This window comes from Cornus florida, unplaced genomic scaffold, assembly GCF_030987335.1.
Source record: "Cornus florida cultivar Cherokee Brave unplaced genomic scaffold, ASM3098733v1 CherokeeBrave_3.0.0_Hap2_Chr06, whole genome shotgun sequence".
NCBI classification, from domain to species: Eukaryota; Viridiplantae; Streptophyta; class Magnoliopsida; order Cornales; family Cornaceae; genus Cornus; species Cornus florida.
The window spans coordinates 17,723,419-17,750,259 of NW_026775576.1; the positions used below are offsets into that span (position 1 = coordinate 17,723,419).

General features: G+C 36.7%; 1 protein-coding gene across 1 annotated transcript in view; it reads left to right on the plus strand.

Moving 5' to 3' along the window:
• Positions 1 to 17,316, plus strand: part of LOC132311143 (protein NPG1) — a 31,215-nt gene extending 13,899 nt beyond the window's left edge. Inside the window, exon 6 of the mRNA XM_059808885.1 lies at positions 16,616 to 17,316. Within this exon, the coding sequence (XP_059664868.1) occupies positions 16,616 to 16,935 (320 nt within the window). The 3' untranslated portion in view covers positions 16,936 to 17,316. The remainder of the gene's footprint in view (positions 1 to 16,615) is intronic.
• The last annotated feature ends 9,525 nt before the right edge of the window (positions 17,317 to 26,841 follow it).

Sequence of the window (26,841 nt, forward strand, 5' to 3'; positions counted from 1 at the left end):
TGGTAGTTTAAATTTTCAATTGTGCGCCTCACTTCACTTAGGCGTGCGCCTAGGCTCCAAAGGACCTCTACTTGGGCCTTTAATAACACTTAGCACTTTGTGGTATTCTTTGCACGTGTCCAAATGATCTTAGTTGATTCTCTCCTTTTCTTTTCAACAGTTGCTAGTTCAACTGCCTCAAAAATGTGTTTATTTCCAAGTTTATACTTTCTTGTTTTCCATACATTCATCTCAACATTTACATTTCCACTACTCTTTTATGAATATGTTGTTTCTTAACCACATAACATTTTTTCACATAATAATGGCTGGTCTAAACAAAGCATCGACAAGACAACATTTACATGGAAAGTCTTGACAGATAAAAGCCACGATATCTAAGGCCAGGCATGAACAATCTACTAAGAAAAATTTCCACCTACAAGATTACACACTCTTATAATAAAATTCAAGTTACCTCTGGCTCAGAAGTATGCTAGACACACCATGCAAGCTCTATTAATGATCAACAAACTGTAATTTGTCCTTGTATAAGCCAAACCAGTCCCTCCAGTAGCCATTCTGAGTGGGGCTTTGGTCTAAGAGGAGTTGCACCAATGCAATAAGTACAAGCAGGGACGGAGCCACAAAATAAGGTGGGGGGGGGGGGGGCGGCGCAATAATGAATTTTTTTAGTAATTTCGCCGCCCGGGGGGGGGGGGGGGGGGGCCGCGGGGGCGGGGGCAATGGTAATATTTTTTGGGTGTATAATTAAAAAAAAAAAAAAAAATCAAATTAACAAGGCTAAATTACAAAAAAGAAAATATTCAGGGGGGCCAAATATTACTGCCCCCACTGAACTACATGCAGCTCCGTCCCTGAGTACAAGATGGCAGTCACACTCAAAACTCTTAATATGAATGTATGCATAGGGAAGATTATATAGACACAAATTTCCTGTTTTTCTTGGTGTTTTGATTGTTTTTCATGTCTATTATGGGACTTATGCTTAGAAAAACCAAAATGGTCTATATACGTACTGGGAGACAGAAACCTTCTATAATTTATAAATAGGCTTTCAAAAGCTTAAACGATCTTGAAAACTTTAAAAATTTTGTCAGGCAGTGCCAAAGATAATTTCCTTAACAATCTTTATTTTATTTTATTTATTTTTTCCCAGTGAGAAATCTGTTTCCAATCATCAATGCCTACAGTTCACAAGCTATGGATCTATTCAAATGACCATGGATCAATTCATTTCCAAACAAAGGGAGATATGTTCATCTTTTTAGTCCAAAAACGCTTTTAGCATTAGATAAGTTATGTAATACATCTTACTTACATTCTAAATATTCAACGCTCCATTTAATGTAATCATAAATAAAATTAAAATGAATTATGAGTAATAATAATGCTAATTTGCATTTACCTATTCAATCATGAATGATAGCCTCATAGCTGCTAATCTCCAACATCTAAATTTCTTGATTTTCGGCAATAAATCTTCACTTGATCAGCAAGTAATTAACACACTGCTAACTCAAATTAAAATCCGGTACGGAACATATAATGATACTAGTGCTAATTATCTTCCCTGAGGAAACTATGGATCACTGCCCTAGGCTCTAATGAAGAGTGCGTAAGGCCCGATCTGGGTGAATAGGTATTGTAAACAACTTTAAAAATTTTTTAAATTAAAATTATTAATAACAAATATTCAAGCTTTGATTGACTATTAAGCGCTTAAAAAAGTTAATGTTTACAGATCTAAAGCATATAAACCATCCACACATGAGAATTTTTACATGAAAAACCCCAAGTGAACAAACCATGGGACCTAGTCCAGACAAATTAAATATACAAAGAAAGAGATGGTTACTAGATTCTAAACCCAGAAGCCCCCTAGATACATCGAATCCAGACTCATGCCAGATAATCCATTCAATCTCTGCTGCTACTAGTCACGAATCTGCTCCTGACGCGATCTGCTTCTACTTTAGCACAAAATTCCCCTTTATTAGTGATATCGAATCTCCATATTCGTTGTATAGATGCTCTAGATGTTGATAAAAATAGAGAATACTCACCATCTATTGTATATCTTTGGATGAAATTGTGGATTTTTTGGGTTCTTTGGGTCCATAGGACTCTTTTTTGGCTTTGGTATTTGTATAGCTCTTGCGATGCATTCCCCTTTTGAACGCTTTCTAATACACTTTTACTTATTAAAAAAAAAAGAAAAAGAATACTCACTATCTAGATACAATGATGATATATGTGAAAGAAACAAAGTCCAGTAATTTCATATTGGTAGGACTCACTCGGTATGCTTAAACTCTTTTAACCTTAGTTGTGAATATGCTTGCCTGGGTTTTCTGCACACATATGGTCTATATACAAAGTTAAGAAGCACAACAAAATTAGGTTTGCAAGAGTTGGCTTTAATTCTGGAACCCTAAGCTCTAATGTTAAGTGTGTGTGTGTGCGTGTGGTGGGGGAGGGGGGGTTGGGATTATTGTAGGCTGGATTTTTTAACGACTTTTTAAATTTATACTAAAACAACAAGTTTTAAATTCAGAGGGAATAAAATAACTTACTTTATTCAATCCATCAATCAGTAACCAAATCATGCATTAATAAAATATAGAGCAATAAAGTATAAAGATCTGGCCATGAAAAAAAAAGAAGTGTGGAAAATCCAATCAGAAAATCACAGGTTACCAAATTGAATACACTATGAGAAAGAGAAAATACAAACTAGGTTACCAATTTCCCGAACCCTAGAAAACTCCTAATGACCTCTTAACACTGATCGATCCACCGAACTCACCGTGAGTCTCCAGAAACACGATCTGCTCGTTAATAACCTACTCTATTCAATCCATCAATCAATAACCAATCATGCATTAATAAAATATACAGCAACAAAGTAAAAAGAGATGCCATGATAAAAAAAAAAAATTATGTGGAAAATCCAATCAGAAAAAATCACAGGTTACCAAATTGAACACTATGAGAAAGAGAGAATACAAATTTGGATTATTGTAGGCTGGATTAATTGTTTTTAACAACTTTTTAAATTTATACTAAAACAACGAGTTTTAAATTCAGAGGGAATAAAATAACTTACTTTATTCAATCCATCAATCAGTAACCAAATCATGCATTAATAAAATATAGAGCAATAAAGTATAAAGATCTGGCCATGAAAAAAAAAAAAGAGTGTGGAAAATCCAATCAGAAAATCACAGGTTACCAAATTGAATACACTATGAGAAAGAGAAAATACAAACTAGGTTACCAATTTCCCGAACCCTAGAAAACTCCTAATGACCTCTTAACACTGATTGATCCACCGAACTCACCGTGAGTCTCCAGAAACACGATCTGCTCGTTAATAACCAACTCTATTCAATCCATCAATCAATAACCAATCATGCATAAATAAAATATACAGCAACAAAGTATAAAGAGATGCCATGATAAAAAAAAAAAAATTATGTGGAAAATCCAATCAGAAAAAATCACAGGTTACCAAATTGAACACCATGAGAAAGAGAGAATACAAATTTGGTTACCAACTTCCCGAACCCTAGAAAACCCCTAATTACCTCTTAACACTGATTGATCCACTGAACTCCCCGCGAGTCTCCGGACACAATCCTTTCGTTAATAACTAACTCTATTCAATCGATCAATCAGTAATCAATCATGCATTAATTAAATATAGAGCAATAAAGTATAAAGAGATGGACATGATAGAAAAAAAAATTTATGCGGAAAATCAATCAGAAAAAATCACAGGTTACCAAATTGAATCCACTATGAGAAAGAGATAATACAAACTAGGTTACCGATTTCCCGAACCCCAGAAAACTCCTAATTACCTCTTAACACTGATCGATCCACTGAACTCTCCACGAGTCTCCAGACACACGATCCGCTCGTTGACAGACTTTGCTCCACGAATCTACTTCTCGAATCAGTGATTCAGTCTCAGCCACTAGTTGTCCAAATCAATCTCGGATGAATAGATTCATGTTGTAGGTGTGGAACTAACTTGTTATAGCTCGCAGCGATTGGTGCGCACACTAAGATCAGAATTTGAATTTGATCAAACTAATCAGAATTTGAAGCTGCCCCATCCATGTCACACATTAAGTTGGAATTTTTAATTTATTTTTTCAATTCCTATGTACACTCCTCGGACACTCCTTAAATACGTGTCCGACACTTTATATACGTGTCCTTAAATAAAAATTAATTTTATTATTTCGGACACTTTGCTGACACTTCCCAGACACTTTGCCGACACTTCTCGGACATTTCCAACACAAGTCTACCCACTAATCTTGAAAATAATATGAATACTATCATGACAAAGCCGTGAAATACTATATATATTATTAAAAAAAAATCATTACAATAATAACATAATATCATTTTCTAATTCATTTCAGAGCAACTCGTAGTATATAAATTTTAAATGAATTAGAGTTTTATAATACAATTTCTGAATAGATGTATAAAAATAAAAATTTATATGTATATGTAGCCGTGTCCACGCCGTACCCGTGTCCTACTTTTTAAAAATTTGACGTGTCGACGTATCCGTGCGTATAATGTCCGTGTCCCGTATCCGTGTCCGTGCTACATAGCTCAGTAGTTTAACTCTGAATTTCAGTCAACCTTTTGATCGATCGATATCTCGATTGATGCTCATAGTACCCTAGGTGATTGATGCATTGATCGACTGGCTCTATATTTTAGAATTTTTCAAATTTCGTGTTTTCAAAAATTTCAACATAAAAATATAAATTTTAACTCAAAATAACTCCTAAAATTTAAATTAAATGAAACCTAACAAAAATAAAAACTTTTGGTACTTATCATTGTAAATTCTATATTATTTTATATGAAAAGGATAAATAGAAATGATAAAAAGTTGTATTAAACTCAAACTCTTTATATCACACTAAAAAGTTATGCTAAACACAAACTCCTCTACTTGGCTAATTTCTCCAACTCCATCCCTGGGACGTTCTCTCCACATTCTATGTACCCGCTTTCAGTATATCTCTCAATTTCTTCCTCCGTCTTCAGCTCATTACCTTTACTTTGTTCAGTGTTTGCCTGTTGGAACTTTGAACAGTATCTAATTTAAATGCCTACAATTCTTGTTCAAAAATAATAATATTAGTCTTCATTCATCAGGTTTTATCATATCATACATGTTTAGAGAGAGGGATAGACTGTAAATGTCAAATAGGATAATCTTTTGATATTCATATTCATAAATAAAACTATAAGTTTTGAAATATATATATATATATATATATATATATATATTCATATATATATGTATAAATTGAATAATAAAAGAAGTTTGAGCAAAGTAGAATGCTAAGATATAATTTTGAAAAGTGTAGTCTGTATATAGTCATTTAATTTGAATTGATGGTTTCAAATAGTATATATAGGAATTGAAAAAATAAATTAAATATTACAATTTAATGTGTGACATGGATGGGGCAGCTTCAAATTCTGATTATTTTGATTTTTAACATTCACGATAATATTAGAAGGTATTCAATTTATTGATTGGCCTATCAACCTACTTCATGTCTCTTTTTCTATGCTAAAGTCTTGTTATTAGAAGGATGGATGAGATATTAGAAGGATGGATGAGATTAAGAGGAACTTTTTATGGGGTGGTATTGGGGATGAGTTCAAATAGTACTTGGTGAACAGGGAGAAGGTATATTCCCTTATTCAGAAGGGGGGCTTGGGCATTTGAAGATTGGATTTGTTTAACAAGGTGTTGTTAGGCAAATGGCTTTGGAGATTTGGGAGCGAGAGGTCCCGTCTAGATTCATACAATTCTTCTAACCTGGTGTCGCTCTCACTCTATGCGACATAAATTTTGCCGCTTTCACGCTCCCGCTCTTGCACTTGCTTCCGCTCTTGCACTCGCTTCCGCTCCTGCTGTGTGTGACTTGGGTCCCGTCTTTGGAGGAGGGTCACTGCCTGCCTGTATGGGGAGGGAGATGGTGAGATCTCCAGTGGGTATGGGCGCTCGGAAGCTTATCCAGAAGGGGTGGGGTGAGTTTTCTGAACATATCCGATTTAGGGTTCAGAGTGGGAGTCACGTCAGGTTTTTGGAGGACCACTGGTGTGGGAATTTTTTGTGTCTCGTAGGTTCCCTCGACTTTTCAGGATTTCTTCGACTAGACATGCTCTGGTTGCAGACTGTTATCGGCTTGAGAGCGAGAGGTTGATTTGGGATGTGCAATTTTGTAGAGAGTTTCATGATTGGGAGGTTGCTGAGTTCTTAGCCTTGCTCTATAGTCAGGTGGTGGAGAGTGTGGGGATAGATGAGATGGTCTAGGTGGAGAGTGTGGGGATAGATGAGATGGTTTGGGTGGGCACTCCAAGAGGGGTGTTTGAGGTTAGGACGTTTTGCTACAGTTTGAAGGTGATCCCAGGTCCTTTCCCTTGGAAGGCAATTTGGAGCTCAAAAGCTCCCTTGAAGGTGGTTTTCTTTGATTGATGTGCTACTCTCGGTAGCATTCTCACCCTCGACAATCTCAGAAGGAGATAGCAGATTGCGGTTAACTGGTGTTGTATGTGCAAGAAGACGGAGGAACCAGTGAATCACCTCCTTCTTCACTGGCCCAGTGGTGAGGGATGTTTTGTCTATTTTTTTGGTTGTGTTTGACACATCTTGGGTGTTCCCAGGAACCACCGTGAATATGATTGAGGCTTGGAGAGGGTGTCTAGTGGAGAGTCGAGCCAGGGATGTTTGGATGGCCACTCTTCTTTGTTTATGGTATGGTTTGTGGCGTGAGAGAAATAGGAGATCGTTTGAGGGAAGGGAGACTCCTATTTGGTTTCTCAAATACAGTATAATACTTTATTTTTTTGGGATAACGGGTGTAATTGTAAATCTGTGGGGGATCTTTTGGATTTTGTAGATAGCTTAAAGCTTTAGTTGTCACCTTTTTTGGCGTTTTGTGTATTCTTTTGGGCTCTTGAGTGCCTTTTATGAAATCTTATGAAAACAAATAATATATATATATATATATATATATATATATATATATTATGTAGATGTGTAGATTAATTCACTTCTAATCAAATGCAAACAAAACCTTTTTTTCTATCATATGATCTTAATTTTGGGATGATGAATTTCTTTTACTTATTATTATTAATTTATTAGGCTGAACATATCAACTATTGTATTGCTGCAATTTTTAAATTATCGTTGAAAATAAATTTAGAGTGAATGTACTAGGATTTGAATCTTAGCAGGTTAATGGAATGATGATTTCTCTGTTTATTTTATTTTATTTTATTATGGTTGACTATGAATCAATTAAATTGTTCATACTTATCGGGGAAAAAAAAAGTTCATTCTAATTTGCTTATCTATTTTGAGTCTGAAGTGTTCTCTCGACTCATTCGGTTTAAACGAATGTGTTGGTTTTAAGGAAAAATAATTGAAGGACTTGTTAGATTATAACACTCTTTTTCTAAAATTTCAAGTTTATCACTTAATTTTTATTTTTATTTTGCTCTTTAATATGCTTCTCAAATAATTAATTGAAAATGTTTTGTAGATTGCGTCCTTCACTCTCAGATCCATCTTTCGACTCGTTATTGTCATAAGGATTTGTCAATTCACTAGATTTAGTACTTACATCATTTAGATCCAGTAGGGGATGTGATGATTCAGATTCAGATCACAGATTCATCAACAAAAGTTGTGAGATTTATAAGTTCTGTAGTGGGAGAGAAACTCATTTTGTTTTTTAAATCATTTTTTATTTATTTATTTTATTCTCTTATGATATTCAAAATAGCAATACCACACCTTTTTTTTTTTTTTGAGAGAGAGTTATCATTTTTCAAACCCATAATGTCTATACAACAAAAATAACGGATCTCTCTATCTATTGTTTAAGGAACCTGCTCTAACACCAATTGAGGGATTTAGGACCGGAACTCTCAGCTCTGATGTGAGAGTATGAGCAAGGCCAGATTAGTCCTAGAGGGGGTTTATGGGTCTTTTATACACTGATAATTTTTTTACTTCATTACAATTTTAACCAATTTAATTTATCATACTTATTCAAATAATCATTTTAACCAATTGTAATTTTTTTACTTAATTATAATTTTACTTAATTTACTTAATTACAATCTATAAGTTCTGTAGTAGGAAAGAAATTTGTTTTATGTTTTAAATCAAATATTTTATTTTATTTTCTTATGATATTTACAAATAGCAATACCAAAACTTTTTTTTTTTTGAGAGAGTTGCGATTTTTCAAACCCATAATGCCTATTCAACAAAAATAATGGATCTACATATCTATTGTTTAAGGAACCCACTCTAACTCCAATTGAGGGATTTAGGATCGGAACCCTCAGCTCTGGTGTGAGAGTATAAGCAAGGCCCGATTAGATTATAGGTCTTTTGTACACTTTGATAATTTTTTTCTTAATTACAATTTTAACCAATTTAATTTATCATACTTATTTAAATCATCATCTATTCAAGTAAATCCAAACCATAAAGCAAAGTAAATAAAAAAAACATAAATGTACGTGAAAAACCATAACTAGAAAAAATCACTGGACATGTCACACCCCGAATCCCAAACACCCGGATCACATTGAAAAGAAAGGATAAAAAGAGACCTAACCCGGCCTCAACTCAAAACCGAAGGTGAATACCCCAAATCCAAGTGAAGACATCCAACAATGTCGAAACACAAAGGTTCACGCGACCTCGAACATTGTTCTCAAACCCAGCAGAAGCCCTTACGCAAAAATCATCACATAAACCCTAAGCGTCGTATCTCAAAACACGCCATTGATCAACCTCGAAATCCACATTCGAACACATATACTCAACACTCAGAAGGGATCAAGCAAAGGCCAAATCATCCCCTCATCATCTTCAAATTAACCCTATAAACCCCTACGAATGTTGTTCCCACGAAATGTCGCTATCAATCCAAACAAGGATCTTAAAACAAGAGTCATCGTGTGAGGGTCAACATTTTTTTTTTGGATAAATAAGCAAATTCATTCAAAAACGTTCAAAAGGGGAACGTGTCCCATAAACAACAAAGGCAGCCTAAGGTGCCAAAGAAGAAATAAAATCTATCATCTCCTCCAGTGAGGAGCAAAACCTACCCCAATCCCAAAAACATAAAGATGAAATAAAAGCTGACTTAAGAACAACAATCCAAGATTCCTTTCCTTCAAAGGATCTATTATTCCGCTCCCTCCACAAACACCACCATAAACACAAGGGCGCCATCCTCCAAAACCCACGAGCATGACCTCCCACATAGCACCCTCTCCAACCCTCTATTAAACCTCTTGTAGATCGAGGCATAACCCATGAAACCCTAAACATTCCTAGCAAAAGACACCAACAATCCAAAGCCACTGGACAATGCAACAGAAGATGATCCATCCATTCCCCATTACACTTGCACATACAACATCAATTAACTGTGATGTGTCTTCGCCGCCTCAAATTATCAAGCGTCAAAATCTTACCCCACACCACTGTCCAAGTAAAGAACGCCACTTTGAGCGGCACCTTAGTTCTCCACACGGATTTCCATAAAAATATAATCCGTGTATTATCTAATAAGCATTGGAAATATGATCTCACTTCAAACATTCCCCGAGAAGCAGGCACCCAAACAAGCAAATCTCTATCCCTGCCACAGATCTTTTGCTGATACAACCGATCTAGCAACCCACAAATGTCGTCCAACTCCCAATCCTGAAACGCTCGCACACACCGCACATCCTAAGTAACCCTCCCGCTATCAAGCCGATAGCAGTCAACAACTGAAACATGCCTATTAACAATGCACAAGCAAGAGTACAATCACCACACCAAAGATCCTCCCTACCCTCCTGAACTCTGAATCTGATGTGTTTTGAAAACTCATTCCAACCTTACCTAATGAATTTCCAAACTCTGACACCAGTAGAAATCCTCACCAAACACGAGCACCATTCCCCCGTTTCTTCCCAAAACCGGCACAAAATAACCCTCCTCTACAACTTATGACGTTCCACTCCGAATCTCCACAACTACTTGCCAAGAAGAGCCCTTTTAAATGGCACCAACCTCCTTATCCTTAAGCCTCCGTCCTAAATCGGCCTACAAACTTGCTCCCACCGAACAAGATGATATTTAAATTCTCTTTTAAGTCCACCCCAAAGAAAATTCCTTTGAAGTCTCTCAATCGAACTAGCAACCCCAGCTGGTATTTGGAAAAGGGATAAAAAATAAGTAGGAAGGCTTGATAGCGTGCTTTTCAAAAGAGTGACCTTCACCCTTTTCGATAAATACTGCTTCTTCCACCCTGCAAGTCTCCTCTGAACCCTCTCAATCACCGGATCCCAAACCCCCACATTCCTCGAAGAAACTCCCAAAGGTAACCTCAAATATGTAATCGGAAAACTACTGATTCCACATCCAAGCACAGAAGCTAACTCACCAATATTCTGCACCTCCCCTATTGGAATCAAGGCACTCTTCCCTACATTCACTTTCAATCTTGACACCGCCTGAAAACAAACCAGCACCGATCTCAGATACCTCATCTGGGAGACCTCAGCCTCACAAAACACCGTGTCATCCGCAAACAATAAGTGAGATATCTCTATACGATGAACATCGCCCCCACCCACCATGAACCCCTTAATAAAACCCAACTCCACCGCCCTTCCCATTAACCTACTAAGAGCCTCCATAACAATAATGAACAAAAAAGGAGACATCGAGCTACCAAAGAACCCAGTCGGAGACCCATTAACTATCACCGAAAATCTGGCTGAAGATGTGCAGGCTTCAATCCAACACCTCCATGTATCCCCAAAACCCATTATATCCATCAAATACAACAAGAACTTCCAACTCACATGATCATAAGCTTTCTCAACGTCGAGATTACACAGAACCCTTGGGACACCACTCCTCAACCTCGTGTCCACACATTCACTAGCAATAAGAGCTGAATCAAGAATCTGACGCCCACCTATAAAAGCGTACTGAGATTCCGAAATGATATCATCCAGAACGACCCTCAACCTTAATGCTAGAACTTCAGCTATTAATTTATAAATGCAACCTAGCAAACTAATAGGTCTAAAGTCCTCTACATCCAAAGCTCCCCCCCTTCTTAGGAATAAGTGCAATAAACGATGCATTCAAAGAGTTCTCAACCCTCCCCTGAATATGGAAGGCATGAAACGTAGCCATCACCTCTCCCCTAACCACCTCCCAACTCTCCAGTAGAAAGCTTATACTAAAACCATCCGGCCCCGGAGCTTTGTCCCCGTTACAACTCCTTAGCGCCTTCAACACTTTCTCTTCAGAAAACGGAATCTCCAAACCATCTCTCTATTAATTTCAGAGATAGCGTCAAAATGCAGACCATCAACATGACCTTATAGAGCACCCCTCAATGCATCATTACAATCTTGGATATCACACTTGGACACCTACATTCATCACTCAAAAGGGGCCAAGCAATTCCCAGATCTCACTATCTCAAAATCCAATCCGAAAACTTGATTCACGGTAAAAGAAAAGAAGGAAATCAAAACCCAACTTCCATCCCCAAGCCCTAACTTTTTCACTCTCAAACTGAGCCTAAGGTTGCCAACAAATGTCACACTAAACAAATCAAACATAGTAATTGTCTCTCTAAAGAGACCTTAAAATATCATGAAAGCCGCCTGCCTTTTTATGTAAAAAGGAAGAGTGAATGAAAAGAAAGAATGTTAATGTTAAAACCCAATCCCAACGCAAGGCACATCCTTTTGTGATGGTTCTGTTGAGCGTCTTAAGGCGCATTTGGTTGCCAAAGGATACACTCAGGCCTATGGGGTTGATAACTCAGAGACATTTTCTCTTGTAGCCCGTCCTAAATCTGTCAGTGTTCTTCTGTCTATGGCACTTTGCTGTTCTTGGTCTTTATATCAGCTTGATATAAAGAATGCATTTCTTCATGGCGATTTATAGGAGGAAGTTGGTTATGTTGTTACTGGTAGTGAGCACCTATTTTGTCGCTTGCGCAAGGCTCTATATGGTCTAAAGTAGTCTCCTCATGCCTGGTTTGATAGATTTAGTACTTTGGTGATTGATTATGGTTTTAAACGCTCCACTTCGGATCATTCCGTGTTTTTCGTCATTCTTCTAAGGGCACCATTGTCTTAATTGTCTATGTTGATCATATTATCATCTCTGTGACCTAGTTGAAATGTCATTTGGGTCAACAATTCCATACTTAGGTGCACTTTACTATTTCCTTGGGATTGAGGTTGCTCGTTCCCGTCAGGGCATCTCATTATCTCTCATTATCTCAACGGAAATATGTTCTTTATCTTCTTTCTAAGACTGGTCTCTTAGGTGCTTGACTTGCTGATACTCCTATGGACTCTACTGTCAAACTTGATGGTGAGCAGGGGGAGTTGTTTACTGATGTTGGACATTACCGTCGCCTTGTTGGGAAATTAATTTATCGTTCTGTTGCCCATCCCAACATTACTTATGATGTTGGAGTGGTTAGTCAATATATATGCATGCTCCTCGTGAACCTCTATTTGAGATTGTTTGTTGTATTTTGCGTGATTTGAAGGTGCGTCTAGAAATGGGCTGTTATATAAGCCTTCTTCCTCCTTATCTGTGATAGGTTTTAGTGATGCAGAGTGGGTTGGAAATCACTGTGACAGGCGCTCTACATGTGGTTATTGCATGTTTATTGGCAGTAATCTTGTTACTTGGAGGAGTAAAATGCAAGCCATTTTTGCTTGTTCTAGTGCTGAGGCCAAGTATCGTGCTATGGCTCACACAGCTTTTGAGATGTTGTGGGTTTGCTCTCTTCTTCAAGAGATTGGAATTGATGTTCCTTTTCCTATGCCTATGCATTGTGATAATCAAGCAGCTATCTTTATTGCCAGCAACCCTCTCCTTTTTTGGATAATTAAGATTGTATATAAAGAAGTGTTCAAAAGGGGAACGCATCCCTCAAAAGCTACACAAGACCAAATAGGGCCTCTAATCTCTCAAAGAGTCTAAAAAGTCCACTATCTCATACAAGGATTTACAATTTCTCCCAAGAACCTAACAAAAAATAGAGCTGATAATGGAGAATTTCAGCACACCAATATAGCTAGCAATCCAGTTTTTCACTAGCGTACCAAGTATATAGAGGTTGCTTGTCATTTTATTCGCGACCTGCTGATGCGGAAACAGATTGTTACTCCTATATTTGCTCAAACAATCAATTAGGCGATATTCTTACGAAGCCGTTAGCTCGTGGTGCCTTTCAGCTGTTGTGTTTCAAGCTGGGCATGCTTAATATGTATGCTCCAGCTTGAGGGGGAGTGTTAGATTGTTTAGTGTTTTACTTGTTTACTTTGGGGCGTCATTGTAATTTTCTTTTCTCAATATGTATAATGTATAAGAAAGGTGGTGTAGAAACCCTACAACCATTTATCTTCTTCTCCTCCTCCTCCTTCCTTTTCTCCTCTCTAACCCGAGAATCAAATTTCTCTCACAAGCTCTAACTATTTGACTCTACCTTTTTACCCTTGTTGTAGAAGATTACCAATTTGTCCTTTGTTGTAACTTGATCTTGAACTTGGAGGCAAACTTTTGTCAAATTTCTATCCAACTAAAATTTAAACAAAAATACATTGAATATGCTACAAAATTAGCCAACTAAATCCTATTGACCTAACAGTTTCATCTACTTGAAAAAGTAATGTCCCTCCATTTAAGGGTTGTAATTTATACATCTAGGAGTGTCAAATAAGAGACATGTTTGAAATTGAGAAAGAATTAAATTAATGCAAATTTTAGGTCTTACATGAAATGTTTTATTAAGTTTCACGTAAGTTAATATGGCTTTTGGTACGGAGGTTCAGTCTAAGATTTCTTTACGGGGAATAAAAAAGAATGAAAAAACTATTAAGGATCACTGAAATTCAGCATTAGCAAAATTTTCAACTCAATGTTCCATGATCTTGGGATTTTGATGATATTTTTCTTGAGATATCAGTTAAATTGTCATTAGGGTATAAAACTACGCCAAAAGTAAAACTAAATTTGGTTCTCCATAAATTAGTGGGATATACCATAAATGTGACTCCATAATTTTTATTGAGGGGCTGGGTGTTTAATTCAATGGCTAGTGCGTGTTTTTAATACAGAAATACTTGGCACTTTCAATGTAAAATACCTGCATAAAAAACAGCTTTCTGAAAACTCTACAACCTGAAATCTAATTATAAATCTGAAATTGAATTAAGTTTCAAGTTAAAAACATATTCTTGCAACAACTGACATTTGGTGTAGCTTTCTGTGACAAAAACAGATTTCTTTTGTTAACGGAATAATTATGAGAGTATTTGCCGAAATGAGGGACGAAAGGATTACAAATGTATTATATTAAAAAATATATATGTGTGAACTTGACTATCCAAAGGGATTTAACATTTGAAGAAATGATCTTGGATAGTTCTTGATCATCTGGTAATTATATACATTTGAAAAATAGATGTAATAATGCATTCTCAATCTACTAATGTATAAAAATATCATTAAGCTGTTATATTTTAGTATATTGTAGTTATAAACCATGAAACCAAATTAATTCCCTGAAAATCACTGAATGCTGGAAGTTATTTGCATTCAAAATTTTGCAAGGGGCACAATATTATTAAAGATTATCCATCTTCATATTGTATGTTTAGATAAATGTTTTTCATCATAGTTGGAATTCTGATTTTCTTCAATATAAAACCTGTGTCACTAGTTCCTGTTAATTGGATTAGACCATTGCTACGCATATTGCCGAGGGTGAAGATACTAGGCAGATGAAATCTCCTCCTCAAGGTGATCTGAGTTTGGCAGGTGTATTTACCCAAAGAAAAAAAAAAAATTAAAAAAAAGAAAAAAAAAAAAAAGAAAGAAAAGAATTTGGCAGGTGTTTTCTTGGGAATCTGGGCGATCTCAGTGTGGATGGTTTTTTGCCCCAGCAAGCCTGCAGGTCTAGGATGAGGTTAGATAGAGGTGGTAGGGGTCTTTTGAAGAGTTGAGTAAATCTGTCTCTGTTGGCTTGAACGATTAGTGGAGGTTCAATTGTCATTACTTGATGGGCTGAAAATGGGGTAAATGCTTTATGGAGTTGTGCTTACTGGGATTGGGCTTCTCTTTGCCTGCTACTTTTGTATATCTGTATATCAGGTAATTGAGAGGTAGACCATTAAGCTTTAAAGGTGTTAGCAGATATGATTGCCACGATTTTTGGAATGACTTACCGTATTAGCAGATATTTGATTATATTATAGAATATGCTATATAATATGCCATAAAATATGTTGTGATTTGATTTGATTTAATTTCCTTTCTTGTAATATGAGCATGTGCTCTTTTTATCTATAAATACTGAAGTTGTGAATGAATGATTATTTCATTCAAACCTTTTAAATATTTCTCTTCTCTTTCTTCTATATTGTATTTCTATTTGGTATCAGAGCCAGGTCCGACTACAATGAGGGCATTGCGAGTACGGCACCACCCATTTGGGAATGGTCTAAGGTGACATCGCCCATCTGGTAAGTGTCGGGTAGGCAAGGTGGTCTGACCTTAATAAGGGCGTTGCGAGTTTGGCATCACCCATATAGAAATGGTCTGAGGAGATATAGTTGTTTCTTTTTATGGTCTGAGGAGACATTGTTGAATCTTTCATCTACGTTGTTGATTCTTTCATCTACATTGTTTAAACATATTTATGAAGGGGAATGGTCTGAGAAGACATTGTTGATTCTTCCATCTGCATGTTTTAAACATGTGTATGAAGGGAAATGGTCTGAGGAGACATTGTTGGTTGTTTACGGTATGAGGAGATATGATTGGTTGTTTGTGGTCTAAGGAGATATTGTTAATTGTTTATGGTCTAAGGAGACATTTTTGATTTGTTGATCGACACTTCATCTGAGAGAAAATTATCGCTAGTCAGATTTTCACTCCATTTGTTTAAAGTTCTCAGCAGCTTGTAGATATTCTTACAAAAGTTGTCAGCAAGATTGTGTTTGAGAATGCATTGTCCAAGTTGGGCGTTTCAGATGTCCACGCACAAAATTGAGGGGGAGTGTTAACAAACATTATAGCCACAATTTATGGAATGACTTACCATATTAGCAGATATTTGATTATGCTGTATAATATGCCATAGAATATGCTGTGATTTGATTTTGATTTGATTTCTTGTAATATGAGCATGCGCTCTTTTTATCTATATATACTAGAGTTGTGAATGAGTGATTATCTCTTTCAAACTTTTTACATATTTCTCTTTTCTTTCTTCTATATTGGATTTCTACTAAAGGAAAGGGTACCATGGCAAGTTTTCAGAGGGGATCATTATTCCCCTTGAGGGGTTATTTGTTTGTATACATATATTTGAGCATCTCATCTAATGTAGGATGTCTCATCCTACATTTTTGTCTTCCCTACTTTTTATAAACAACAATGTTGTACCTTAAAAAAAATTCGACTTCTGATAAAAAATTGTAATGCTATTAGGTGTTATGTGGGAACGACAGGGACAAATGCAGGAGGCTTTGACGGCTTATAGTAATGCTATTTTATTGGAATCGGATTACGTGCCTTGCAAGATCTTGGTCGGTGCTATTTTGTCAAAGATGGGCTCAAAAGCATTGCCAGTGGCAAGAAGCTTACTCTCAGATGCACTGAGGATAGAACCTACAAATCGTATGGCTTGGTATTACTTAGGATTGGTTCACAGGGACGATGGACGGATTGCTGATGCTACAGACTGCTTCCAGGCTGCCTCTATGCTTGAAGAATCTGATCCCGTTGAAAGCTTCAGCTCAATTATTTGACCGGCTCACATCAAAGGTTCAAGTCTTCTTTCTATTTAAGTTCTTTTTTCCAGCTTAGTGTACACATTTGAAATAGCTGGCATCCTTGGGGAGCAATGCTTGTGGTTATGGAGAGTTTAGGGGTATATGCTCCATGTGGTAATTCGGGGAATTTTTTAATTTATTTTTTAAATTTTTTGTAGTTTTGTCCTGTATTCAATCCTATTAATAAGAGAGAATGACTATTGAACATGATCTAGAACATAGAGTAGAAAAGGACAGACATGAAAATTTAAGTTGTTGATTTGATTATAGGATTAGGAAGTCTGTAAGTCATGAATTTGATTGTATGATGGATGTATGTATAGTAGAAAGTTTATGCTGGTGCAGGTTTTCTGAAAATGTAATTTTTTTTTTTTTTTTTTTTTCTTGCCTTGTGAGTCTGTAAATGTTCGTTGTTTAACCATTTGTAATGTACTGAAATTGTATGATTATGAAACTGCACATGTAGTGTTTCCACCCCTCCGGTCCTCCCCAACAAATACAGTTTAGATGCCACTCTTCAAACTGCACATGTAGTTTAACAAAGACTGGATGGCCTTCAAACAAGAAGGGTGCATTTTATCAGATTTTGAAAGATGGGGTGGATCAAGAAAAGTTTAGGGGGTTTGCAGCAAAAAGTTGATACTTTCTTATTTATTTATTTATTATTATTTATAATTTGTATGGTAATTTTATATTCATGTTAACGGTACATGCTAAATCTATAGTTGACTAAGGACAATAAATTTAGTCACCATCTATGATTTCCTTACAGAGATGATGCTAATAATCAGTTGTTTTTATGTCGAGCTCGGCCGTGCCCTGCATTAGTCCATTTGTCTTTGCAATGAGTCAGAGTTTAGGAGGTGAATAAATAAGTTTTTCTTCCAAACTCTGTATAAGCTCCTTAATCCTTCAACTAGCACCAAAAAATGGGTGAATCTAAGCAGTTTTTTTTTGTTCCATCTTGGATCATAACATTCTCCCTTTCAAGCATCCTTATGACAACTCTATTATTATTATTATTATTATTATTATTATTCAATTTTGATTTCGAAGTTAGTCGACTAAGATTAATTCGAATTACACTTAAAAACATACAAATTTCGACTCAATTAGTCACATAGATTTGCAAGAGTATCTGTTGAGCTGAATAAACATTGTTTGAAATGAGGAATAAAGCTTGTCACAAAGTTTTGCTTCATTTGCAACATGGTTTTACTTAAAATATGAAGTATTCTACCAATCTCTTGATTGTTGACCATCCCCACCAATATATATATATATATATATATATATATATATATATAATTTCTAATAATATAAAGTAAAACACGTGCCATGATATCTCTAGACTAGTTAAGATTTTTGTTAACATCCAACCGAGGAGTCAATATCAAATCAAGCCATTCCCACCATCCAATCGTGGAGTCGGTCTCAAATCAAGCCCCAAATTAGGTTTTTAGTATGTTGATTTCAATTTTGATCAGCATCGGAAGGTTTTAATCCTTCATCAAGCCCAATCAAAAGGCTCCAAACATCATTTTCAACTATCGATTTTCAAATCAACATTTTCCCATCATCAAAATTTTGAGTTGTCACTTTCAAGATAAAATTTAAGTATTTTTATCATAAAACCCTCAAATTTGCCCTTCGTTTGAGCTAATTTCATTGTTGATCATATAGGAGGCAATCAGAGGCATCTAATCGCGTCTAAAGCTTCTAGTTTTATCAAAGCGCATCCCAAAGTTCCATTTTGGGTCCTAAAAAGTTGGGATAAACATCATAGGAATTTATATCTTATCCAAATTCCCGAACAAAATTAAATTTAGCACTCGTAAATTGTCACAATTATGATGAAACATTCTACGGTTAGTATTTATAGATGCAACAAAGAATTCACTGTTCAAATCTAGATGCGGCAAACAAAAAAAAAAATTCAAAATCATGGCAAAACGACGTCATTTTTGTTGAGTCCTAACTTCCTAAGATTTTGTTTGATAAAACTGAGTATTGAAAATTTCAAGTACTGAATTTTAAATACTGAATGTATTAATTTGAATTAATTTGAAAACCTATTTGATAACGTTTTAATTTTAAGTAGTGAATTCATTAAGATTATTTGTTATATATAAAAGCTAAAATCTGAAAACTGTACATATTACATTTTTGCTTTCAATATCTGATACTCATAACAGTTTTATATTTATAATACAAAAATATTAATAAAACAACCCCATCCACTCAATAAAATATATCAATTTAACAATGAATATTAATGCAAATTTAATCATAAAAAAATAAAAATTCAAACTTAAATAATTAACAATATTCAAGCAGTACTTATTAAAAATGTGAATGTGTCAAAAATGTTACATTAAACTAAAAATATAAAATTTAAACTCGAGAACTAAATAAGTCATTTGCAATTTGGTTATGCAAATTAACTATAAACACTTGATCGGATTGCCTTTTTTGTGGTGTGAATTTCAGAGGATGTCAAATTTGCAGCAGTATTAGGAGGAGTCTTGATGGGGTATCGAGGGCCGCACTACCATCAAGCTTGGAGAGTGTGCATTAAGGCGAGAGCCAAGATTTTTACATTTATAAAAGCCACTACTATCTTTCACTATAAATATAGCTAGGGCGAGTAGGGATCGTCCAAAGGGATTGTGAGGATCGAACAAGGTTGTGGAATCGCAATTAGGGTTAGTAGGTCAAGTGATCAAACAAATGGTTGGTTGGTTGATTAAATTAGAGAGCAAATTAAACTAATAATTGAATGCAATAAAGAGTAAGTAAGAGAGAGAGATCTTGGGGTTTAGAGGTCACCACCAAGCAATGCTTTTCTATATCCTTAACAAGTGACTAATGAGGGTAATGTGTGCTGCAATATTGGGGTGTGTGTGTGTGTGTTTGGTTGATTCAACAAATAAGGATGACTAGTTAAGCATGTATTGTCTAAACATCATGTAAAAGGCACAATATATCTAAGCAATGAAGCATATATTGTCTAAACAACATGTGAAAGACACAATAGATCAAAACAAGTCATTAATCCTTTCATTAAGCTCACAATCCAAATATAACACAAAGTTAGAGACATATGCTACTTGCATTCAAAAGCTTGGATCATCAAACAATAAGCATGGATTGTCCTCCCATTTAACACTATACTACAACTACACTACATCTACACTACTAGCATGAAAATAAACTAGGGGAGAGGCACAATCCATCAAGGAATAAGTATGAACCATCAAGAAAATGACAAGAGCATTCCATTAAGCACTATGTTTTGACAATCTTTAAATCTATAGCATCAATACATATAGACATGCATCAATAACACAAAATCTAGAGATAAGCACATGAACATCTATTCTAGCATACATAGACATATGGATAAAATGAAATGATCAATTGGAAGTATTAAACCACATAAATCATTGAATAAATAAGATCTATATATATATCAAAGTGTCAAAACATTAATTATAACACTAATCCCTCAATAATACACGAGATTAAGATATAGAAAGCATGCTTGGGGCTAACTCTAGCCCCAAGAGTATGTCTAGCCACTCATGGTGATGTTGCTCCAACCCTCAAGGGCTAACTCCATGGAAGAGATTTGCTCCTTGGTTGATGAAGAATGTCCAATGGTGTCTCTAGCCTCCTCCTCCTCTAAACTTGCTCTCCAAGAGAATAAACCCTAGAATTGTATATATATCTCAAAAAGTGCATCATATTCCTCTTATAAGTAGGTCAAGTGACACACAAAATGAGCTGGGGTCGTGTAAAGAATATTCTCTAATGATTGGATAGAGGACGGATTGAACAAGCTGGAAATATAACTTTTTCGCACTGGAGGAAGTTCGATTGATCGAACCTTGGACTTGGATTGATCGAACTGGTTGAGATCCATCGAACTTAGGCTGGATCGATCCAACTGGTTGAGCTTTTTGGGAAAAGACAAATCCGAGATATTTTGGAAGATATTTTTGGGAAAAGGACAAAAGTGGTTAGTGGGTGGTACAGCTATGGATAGGATCAATTATTTGAATAAGGACAAAAGTGTTCGATCGATCGAAGGGTGGTGTTGGATCGATCGAACTTTGGACTTTTTGCTTTTGGGCCAAGGCTTGGATCTATCTTGAAGTGCTGAGATCGATCATTGTTTAATCGATCGAACCTTGAAGTTGGATCGATCGAACTTTGCTGCTTCCCACCTTTGGCTTCATTTGCTTCTTTCTTTCTCCACTTTGCTCATTTCTTTGTTTAATCCCAGAATTGTTTCAATTAAGCTCTTATTTGACTGAGTTAGCTTATTTTCGGGATAAGTGCCTAAAAATGAAAATAATACGAAATCAATCTAAAACGGTAAAGTAAGATAGATAAAGGTGTTAGAATGCCTAAGCTTAAGGGGTTTAAAGATGCACTTTTCAGCGCTCATCATACCCCCAAACTTAAATATTGCTAGTCCCTACCAATGAACTAGAAAGTAAAGGAATGAAATGAATAACTATACAAGTATGAATCTAGAAAATAATAAATGGATAACGCCACTTTCGTAGGGAGCACGATTGCACTTAGCACATGCAACAAGCCTTTTAAACCCCTAGGTTACCCCTAGTGGACGAGTGAAGTCTCATGAGGGTTTCCAGAAATGGTACCCACAAACACTAAGCTTATTCTTTCAAAAGAGGTACCAATATTGCAAACAAGCATTAGGAGAAAACTACCTCAAGTATGCAATTTTTCAAACATTTCCAAGTAATCTCCCAAAATTTCAACATCAAGCAAATAAGTATGGTCCTCCACATATCAAGCAAATGATCATGCAAATTAAAACAACTCTAGAATCCTTTTTGAGTGGACTGGCATCAAATATGTTGCTATCTTAGCCAACTAAAGAATTAATCACATCCTTACCCTCAAACTAGCACACAAATCTAGTACCGATCATCAAGACAAAAAGTGGACCTTTTATTAAAACTTTATTGTTCTAAGTGCGCTTATTCTTTTCACTCAATTTTATTATTATTTTTTATTTTTTATTTTTAAATTTTTTTTGGGATCAAAAAAGGAAGCATGGTGCAATGTGTTGATCTATTAAGCCTTCTAGCAATTCATGAGGTCGAGCGTTAGGTCAATGACTCCTAAACCAGATGGCTTTAGGGCATTAGGTATTCAAATACCCCTACGGACTTACAAGCTCAAATCAACTAGGCTACAAATTAAGACAACCTCCATCTAATCATTTTCCACTTCTCACCATTTGGGAGAAGTCCTCACCTTTATTTATTTATTTATTTTTTATGTAAGCAAGTTCAATTATTAACCTAGAGTTTGGGCCTTACACCTTTCGGCGCGAGCAGTTCAATGCTTGATGAGGCTAGAATCCCAGCTACTTAGTGAAAAAGGGGTTGTTATCCACCTTTATCAAGAATGAAAGCTTTCAATGCACTACTAGCTCAATTGGGATATAACCAATTCAATAATCAACAAAGCATGTACCCCACAAATGAATGCTAGTGTGCGCCTGTGCTAATATAGAATCTTAGAGTGAATCTCAAAACAATCACAAGATCAAGATGATGTGAACCACAAGTGCAAGCAAGATATCAATCTTTCGAAAAATTTACTCCTAAATGGCATCCATAAGGCATATAAGGAGTATTGGACTCTCAAGTCAATCAATTTTTAAATTTTAAGCAATATAGTCCTCAAAAGATCAAAATCATAGCTAGATATGGACCAATCATAGAAACATCCCTCAAATACACAAGTCATGCTCAAAATTTTGAATTTAAAACTAACACTGCAAAACACCATTCCCCCAAACTTAAATGGCACAATGTCCTCAATGTGCAAAGAGAATAAAGGAAAGAGTATACCAGTGCAACTAAGCAAGAATGATCGGGACTGAAGTATCCAAAGTGGGTGGCATGGCCCTCCCAAACTTGGGATTAACTGTGGTCTTGAAAATTGGCACTTGGATAAACTTATCAGATAACAAAATGGGATAATTAGTGCACAGTGGACATGTAAGTGTAAATGGGATAAACCGATAAAGAAATGATTGAGGTATAAGGGTGGTCCTGAAAATCGGGTAGCACTTTCTCACTGAAGTCACTGTGATGCACCTAATAGAGTCAAACAGACAGATATGAGAATATAATATATGACATCCACAATAAAAACAGATATATATATATAAAAATAAAGTACTGGTACATCAAAAGATCTAAGCCGACAGACCGGCTACAAAAATAATAATGTACAGTGACAAAAGTAAAGTATCAATAGGAGAGAGGGATCATGAAATAGAAGGAACTGGGAACTCAGGAAGATGAGGTACGATGGGCAGGTCGAGCTCCGCGGATATCTCTGGATAGATCTCGAAACATAGTCGCGACATCCGTGCGGAAGGCAGCAAAATTAGCTTTATGGGCTGTGAGATCAACTCGTATGGCAACAACAGCATCCTCAAGAGTCTGCAGGTGTATTCCAAAGCCGGGGGTCAGATCTGGAGCCTCAGGTATAGAAGAGTCAGAAGAAAGCTCCTGAGTCTGCTCCTGCTCGTGAATGGACGACCCAGCTGGAGAGTACTGTTCTGTGTCATCTGCAGGGGGCTCTAAGTCAATATCTATATGCTCGGCAGCTAGATCGACTGGTGCGTCGTCCACTGCGGCTGCCTGAGCTGTTGCCTCTGCCTCCTCCTCAGCCTCTAGCTCCTCTGCAGCCACTATTGCGTGGTCCTGCAGTCTAGTAATAATGGCATTGTAGCTCTTGGTCCAGTCCTTCTTCAGAAAGTGACGGGAACCTCTCTCGGGGTGCTCCCGAGGATGAATAGGGTAGCGCTGGTCGATCAAAATCTAGGTGATGAGGTGGCTGAATGGAAGAGACTTAGCCCGTCTGCGCGTCTCCTTGTTAATATACTCATCATATAGCTTCCTCATCACGCTCCAGATGAGCGCGGGAATGGACACCCAGTGCCCGGTGTAGAAGGCGTAGAGGGTTGTCAAATAATCCCCCCTCCTTTGAATCTTGTGCCCTGCCATATAGATGTTCCAGAAGAGCACGAAATCACTGAACCACAGGTCATCTGGAAGGAATGTCCGAGTTGCGAAGGTCTCGCCGGCGGCATGGTGACCTGTAAGAAAGACCGCCATGTCGGTATATGAAGGCCTGTATAGCCTCGGATATGTCTCCTGAAGCTCTGGAGGACAGCGGTGTGGGCAGTGGCAAGAGCGGGCTAGTGAGTCCACTGTGATAGTGATCTGATGGCTATCAACAGAAGTGACCAGCTGATCGGTTGGTCAATTAACATCAACCTTCGCAATAGCACGAATCATTGTAAAATAGGGCTATTGGTCGGGTAAGTCGAACCACAGGGACTACGCTAGTCTAATACAACCTAAATGTCTAGAATCATTCTTAGAATGATGAAGGGTGTATAGAGGTTTTGTTGGATGTCACTTAAGCTAGGAAATTAAAAGTGCATAAAACAATAAATTGCAAGAATTCAAGGGAGTGAAGTACAAGTAAAGAAGGCTAGGGAAATGAATCCACCTCCATCCCTATACACATGCTAGGTTAAGATTAATTTAAGGGGAAAACAACATATATGATAGTCATGATACATAACAATACTAGGTTGCTATAATATCCTTAAGAAGTTCATTTAATTAGAAAGGCAAGAATAAACCATCAAAGGTTCACATGATCAACTACCTAAACTAAAATGTAGCTTAGAACATGCTTACTAAGCCAAGGATTATCAAGCCCTAATTTAAATGGTGAATGCACATAAAGCTAAGAATCAAGTATAGCCCATCAAAGGGAAACCCTAAGCCATGAACTATCTAGGTTCTCCAACTCCATGCCATTAAAACCATTCCATGATCTAACTTCCATTGTCACCATGGAAGTGCAAGCAATATGATTAAGAAAAGCAACCATCCAAGACAAGATGAATAACTCACAATAATCATTTAAAACATTCAACATTCATTACAACAAAAATGAGGCTCTTGACCATGGAAAGACTATCAAAAATACATTGTAATCCCCAAAAATAAACTATACTAACACATGCTTACAAGGGAGGGGTTTCATCACCTCCCTAGATGAGGTTTAGTTACCCATTGGTGAACTAGAAGAAGGAAGAAGCATCATCCTCATCTCCATTTTCGAGCTCCTACTGTAGCACTCAAGAACACCCTTCTCCTTGCTCTCTTCTCTCTCCTTTCTCTTGCTCAAGATAAAGCTTAATCATATATGTGGCCTTTGGGTAGCCTTTTATGCTCCAACAATACCCTCTCTCCTCCAAGGAACACCTCCAACCACTTCATAAAGAAGGAAGATGGCATTGAGGAAACCAATGTGCAAGTGGGCTGAAATGAGCCATTTCCGAAGGGCATTCTGCCTGATTTTCGAGCACACGCTTGGTGACTTCGAGCACTCTAACTTAGTGCAATGTGCAACATGCTCCTCTTGCTCAGTGCTGACCTATTTTGGGAAAACTGCTATAACTTTGTGCCCCGAACTCCGAATGACGATCTGTTTGAAGCTTTGGAGAGCTGATTCAGTGCTTTAAAAACTTCATGTTTTGATGAAGACCCAAATCTCAAGTCTGGTTGGTCGAAAATGGGGAGAAAGGAAGTACATCAGTGCTGCTAGGCAGTTCTGTGCACCTCTGTTGTGAAGATCATAACTCTCTGCTCCGAACTCCGAATGATGAACCACTTGAAGATTTGGAAAGCTAATTCAGAGCTCTAAATCTTTCATGTTATGAGGGAAGTCCAGTTCTCGAGTTTGGAAGGTCAAAATGGCAAGCAAAGTCCAGGCTCTACTGCTGCCAGAATTCAGCATTGGCACCTTTTGTTGCTCAAGATTCCACAAGGCCTTATTCTTGTTCCATTTTGGCCAATGAACCTGAAAATGCATAAAAACATAGAATTGGAGTTAATCTACATAAAATAATCAATAACTGGACTTTGTTAATGTAATTTAGGGCGCTTGAATATACATTATACGGCGCTTATCACACCCCCAAACTTACATTTTGCTAGTCCCTTAGCAAAACTACAATGAAAAACATAAAGAAAAGACAACCATGGGCATGCTACTACAAAAATATCCTCCATGGTAAAATGAGATAGAAACATAGCTCAAATACAACTTGAAACAGACAAAAACTGGAGATGGGGTCATTGGGAAAACTACCTTGCATATATGAAGCATTGATACAAAAATTGGCTAAATACTTTTCTACATACATGCATCAACATCAAAGTCTATATAAATAACTCAATTATCATCTCTTGAATGGAAATCAACTCTAGCTTCAGTGAAAGTGAATTGGATTCTCAACATGCGGCTTTTACTTTCTTTTCCAATTCCAAGGCACAAGTTTTCAAGTCAATGAATTCCCTTTTACATGAAGTCCCTAAGGCATGATTTTATTTTCAAGACAACTTTTGTTGCTTGTTAACAATTTATTTCAACACATAAGCGAAACATAGAATGGTTGTGCAATGCTGAAGTCCCTTAAGCTTTCTAACCAACCCTTGTAGCAAGCGTTAGGCCAATAACTCCCAAACCAGATGGCTTTAGGGTGCTAAGTGTAGAGACACTCCATAGGGCTTAATAGCTCAAGTTGGAAAGGCTACGAACTCCAACGAACCATGTTTATTACTAGTTTAATTTTTTTTGAATGACCGTGCAATGTTTAAGTCCCTTAAGCTTTCTAACCAACCCTTGTAGCAAGCGTTAGGCCAACAACTCCCAAACCAGATGGCTTTAGGGTGCTAAGTGTAGAGACACTCCTAGGGCTTAATAGCTCGAGTTGGAAAGGCTACGAACGTCAACTGGTCA